General features: G+C 36.0%; 1 protein-coding gene across 1 annotated transcript; it reads left to right on the top strand.

The window, feature by feature from the left end:
* Positions 1–1103: 1103 nt before the first annotated feature.
* LOC140820300 (protein LATERAL ORGAN BOUNDARIES-like) lies at positions 1104–3230 on the top strand. Its single transcript, XM_073180643.1, has 2 exons — positions 1104–1324; positions 2275–3230. The coding sequence occupies exon 2, from the start codon at positions 2289–2291 to the stop codon at positions 2844–2846; it is 558 nt and encodes a 185-aa protein (XP_073036744.1). The 5' UTR covers positions 1104–1324; positions 2275–2288; the 3' UTR covers positions 2847–3230.
* The last annotated feature ends 768 nt before the right edge of the window (positions 3231–3998 follow it).

Consider the following 3998-nt stretch of genomic DNA (forward strand, 5'->3'; position numbering starts at 1 on the left):
GTGCAAATTCTCCCCCTTTGTGGATGGGAAGATGCCACTGCAAAAGCAAGAGATATTGCTGCAAATTAACAGAATATATTCATGCACCAGCCCACTTTTTTTGACCAAAACCCCCCAAAAAAATATAATTTATAAGAAAACATACAAGGAATGGATTATAATCAAATCATATTGCATGGTTGTGTGTACCGAATCACGCATGTTCAGATTCTACAGGAATGAATTGCATTAAATTGGATATATGGTAGATGATAAAGCTTCTGTTTCTTGATTTTTTTGACTTTTTGCTGCATCAATATTGATCCTTTTCAATCCCTGTTAGAAAATTTTCATGTCCAATTTGTAAAATAAATAGATATGTTCTTCAATCCACTCCACTTGAATAATATTTTATATGCACGAGATGACATTGAGTACTAAAAAATGAGTGGAGTTCAATTTCGAGTACACAAAGTTAAGAGTGCATCAAAACGATCGGTATTAGAGAACGAATCGAATGCCAACCATTAACTGAACAAAATCAAATACAAACAGCAATCAAATATATAATGATTGAATGATATTTTTGGTGAGATTGTTGAAGAAACTATATTGGTTATTCTGATTACACATAAGCTCATAGTGTCTATAGTACCCTTTTGAAATGTACAAGAATGCAAAAGAATGAGTTGGCCTTGTGTACTCAATACTTCTTATAACTAGGAGAATAGTTTTTTTTTTTAAATAAAAAATACACCATTTTTACTTCGATCACGCGTAATTAAACATTTAAACTATTTTTGTCAGTCGGCATATTTCGACTTTCTTAACTAAAACGATAATGTTATAAAATCAAGATTACTAAGTAATCTGCAAGATATATAATTATCCCATCTAGTTTCAAAAATTTCATAATATGACTGAAAAAATTAAAGTATGAGAAGATTTTTTTTGGGGTGATCATTGCATGAGAAATAGGGCAAATGAAGGGGGGAAATGTGAGACATCACCCACAGATATCATGAAATTATTAGATGCAGTGTCACAATCATCTTTTCTAGTGTACCTCTCATTTATTAGCTTTGTCTTTTCCCTTTCATTCCTTCTCCAACCACTAAATGCTCTTTGCCTTCCTCTCCTCTCATTCCATAGTTTTCTACTGATTTTTTTAGTGGGGCAATCCGATTTTTTCCCATTAGGGTTTGCCCCATCAATGAGGCAATTATAAGTCTCTCTGTGCAGTTCTTCCCCTCACTGTTGCTGCAGTTTCAACTTCCAAAGAGGCAGGCAAGCAAGAAAAACAACAGTTTTTTTCTTGGAAGAGCTAGCTAAGGAAAAGCTAAAGGTAGTTCCCTTTTTGTAGCTTTCCTTTAATTTTTTTTTCTTCACCTGATCAGAGAAATACTCCACTCTACAGGTAAATTCAGGAGCCCTTTTGCTGCTTTTCTGAGATAGTTTCACTTTATTGTGCTAATAGTTTAAGTCTCTGTGGATCATGTATTGTGGGAAAAACAAGAAAGTACCTCTGAGTGCCAGTTTCTTGATCTAGGGTTTTCACTGGTTTTTCCAGTGATTACCTCACACGAATCTTGATTCCGTACTGTTAATTATATACCACCTGTGACAAGATATCTGTTTAGTAAATTTTCAGCAGTCCCACTTCAAGAAAAGGTTCAAAACTCAATCATGGCTAACACAGTTTGATTTCTCAATATTTCTTATTCTTTTTTTTTTCCTTCCTATTTTGGGTGTTTAAGAGGGTGAGAGATGTGAAAGACAAGAAAATTTTACATTAACTTAGGATAAATAATTTTGCATATATTATTGTCTCTTCACTATGAAATCTTGTATCAGTTAATTTGAGTGATTAAAATTTTGAAACCAAAGAGTTGTACTATTGGGGAAACAATGATTTAACCCTCCAGATATGAAAATAATTTCCAGTACATGAAGTAGGCAAGGATTGATGTTTAACTGTTGAACAAGTAGTCAAATAGTTGAAATGAAGACTTGTTTGAACTGTTAGAGCACTAACAGGACATGCAAATTTAATCTCAGTATGTACGAAACTAGTATAATTGCAAATGATTAAAAAAATTCAGCAGCAGCTTGACGCATAATTCCAAACAGAAGCCAGGAAACATGCTGAGAATTTGAGTGCAATTATTTCAGCAGTTTAATTAAAGTCAAATCACAAGAAAAAATTAAGATGGCAAAAAGAGAACTAGAGGCAAATAAATAAAGGCACTCCGTGTAATTTCAAGATTTTACTTGGCATTTTCTTGATTCTTGCAGAGGAGAATAAACCAATGGCTTCATCAAGTTCGTACAACTCTCCCTGCGCGGCCTGCAAGTTCCTGAGGCGAAAATGCATGCCGGGCTGCATCTTCGCTCCTTACTTCCCTCCGGAAGAGCCCCAGAAATTCGCCAACGTTCACAAAATCTTCGGAGCAAGCAACGTGACCAAGCTCCTCAACGAGCTCCTCCCCCACCAACGTGAGGATGCAGTGAATTCCCTCGCCTATGAGGCCGAGGCTCGTGTCAGGGACCCCGTTTACGGCTGCGTCGGCGCCATCTCCTTCCTTCAGAGACAGGTCGAACGCCTGCAGAAGGAACTCGACGCCGCCAATGCCGATTTGATCCGTTTCGCCTGCAACGAGATCCCGGCAGCCGGCCTGCAGCCCACCACTCCGAATCTGATCCAAACGAACGCACCTCCCCGCCACCGTGCCGTGGAGTACAACAGGCCAAGAATCGAGGGAAACGGTGGTGGGTTTTATCAAACACCAAATTTCCCATATGCCTATCCACTTCCATGGAATGATAATTATAACCCTCAAGGAGGAGGGCTTGATGGAAATTTTTGAAAAAAGGCTAAACAAAAATTTAAGGCCATTTGAAGGGCAAAAGATCACATTAGGGTTTGTGTCACTCTAGAGAAATGGCTGCAACAGCAAATGGTATGCATTTTTATCTATACATTTCCATGGCTTCTAGCTAGTAGTTTATAGCCTCACATGCTTTCTTCTAGCTACTGGCCTGTTACTCTTTTAAAAAACATTATTATTATTATTATTATTATTATTTGGTGGTTTTTAATAACTGTATCGCACTGTTATTTAGCAGCCAGAAACCAAGATTTAATCAGTTGTTAAGTGTATATTTTTGAGGACTTGTTTGGTTCCAGTTTGAGGATCTGATTGTGTGGGATTGTTGATTCTTGATTGAGAATAAAGAAAGTGTTTTTTTTTTTTTGTCTGCAGTTCATTGTTTATATAATTATCAGTTGATCGACGACTTGTTTGGTTCCAGTTCTGCATTCTCTATCAAGTTATATAAAAGCATTCTTCATTTTCACTTGACCTCAAAAGTTCTCCTAATACCCATATTCTCCATTCACACAAGTCAAACCAGATATATATATATATATATATATATAATTTTTGAATAAAGGGTTTTCACGAGGAAAATTAATTTTTTTGGTCTACTAACTCGTCACAGATTTTAGTCTATTATCCGTATGTATAGAGAAAAACAAAAAGAAACCATATAAAATCATTAGTTCCATAATTTCAATTAGTAGTTTTAGATCGACAGAAGGCTTAGTTTCTTCCACTTTTTAGCACCAGATTATAGCATACATCGCAGTATATATCTTATCTCAGTTTCCAGCTTGTGAACCTCAGTACCTTTGCTTCAGGCTTTCAGAAATAGTGCATAGAAACAGATCTTTCTTACATTGGATCCATAAAGGTAGTCACCCTTTTGTACACATTTCCAATTTACTCACACACACACACACACACACACATATACACACATATGCATACATATTAAATAAAGTTGGAATACATATTCCCATTAATTCCAACCCCACATAAAAGTAACAAATTCTGTGAACTAATGTAGATGGGCCATATTCTTTCTTGGAGCAAGATTAGGGTTAGGGTTATAATATATTTACTTACTCTATTCAAGTATGTTGTTCTAAAATATTACCTTCATCTTTCACTGGAGGA

The sequence above is a fragment of the Primulina eburnea genome, chromosome 18 (assembly GCF_022965805.1).
Source record: "Primulina eburnea isolate SZY01 chromosome 18, ASM2296580v1, whole genome shotgun sequence".
In the NCBI taxonomy this organism is placed as follows: domain Eukaryota; kingdom Viridiplantae; phylum Streptophyta; class Magnoliopsida; order Lamiales; family Gesneriaceae; genus Primulina; species Primulina eburnea.

Coding starts and splice junctions, on each gene's coding strand:
- LOC140820300 (XM_073180643.1), top strand. CDS start 2,289: ATGGCTTCATCAAGTTCGTACAACTCTCCCTGCGCGGCCTGCAAGTTC.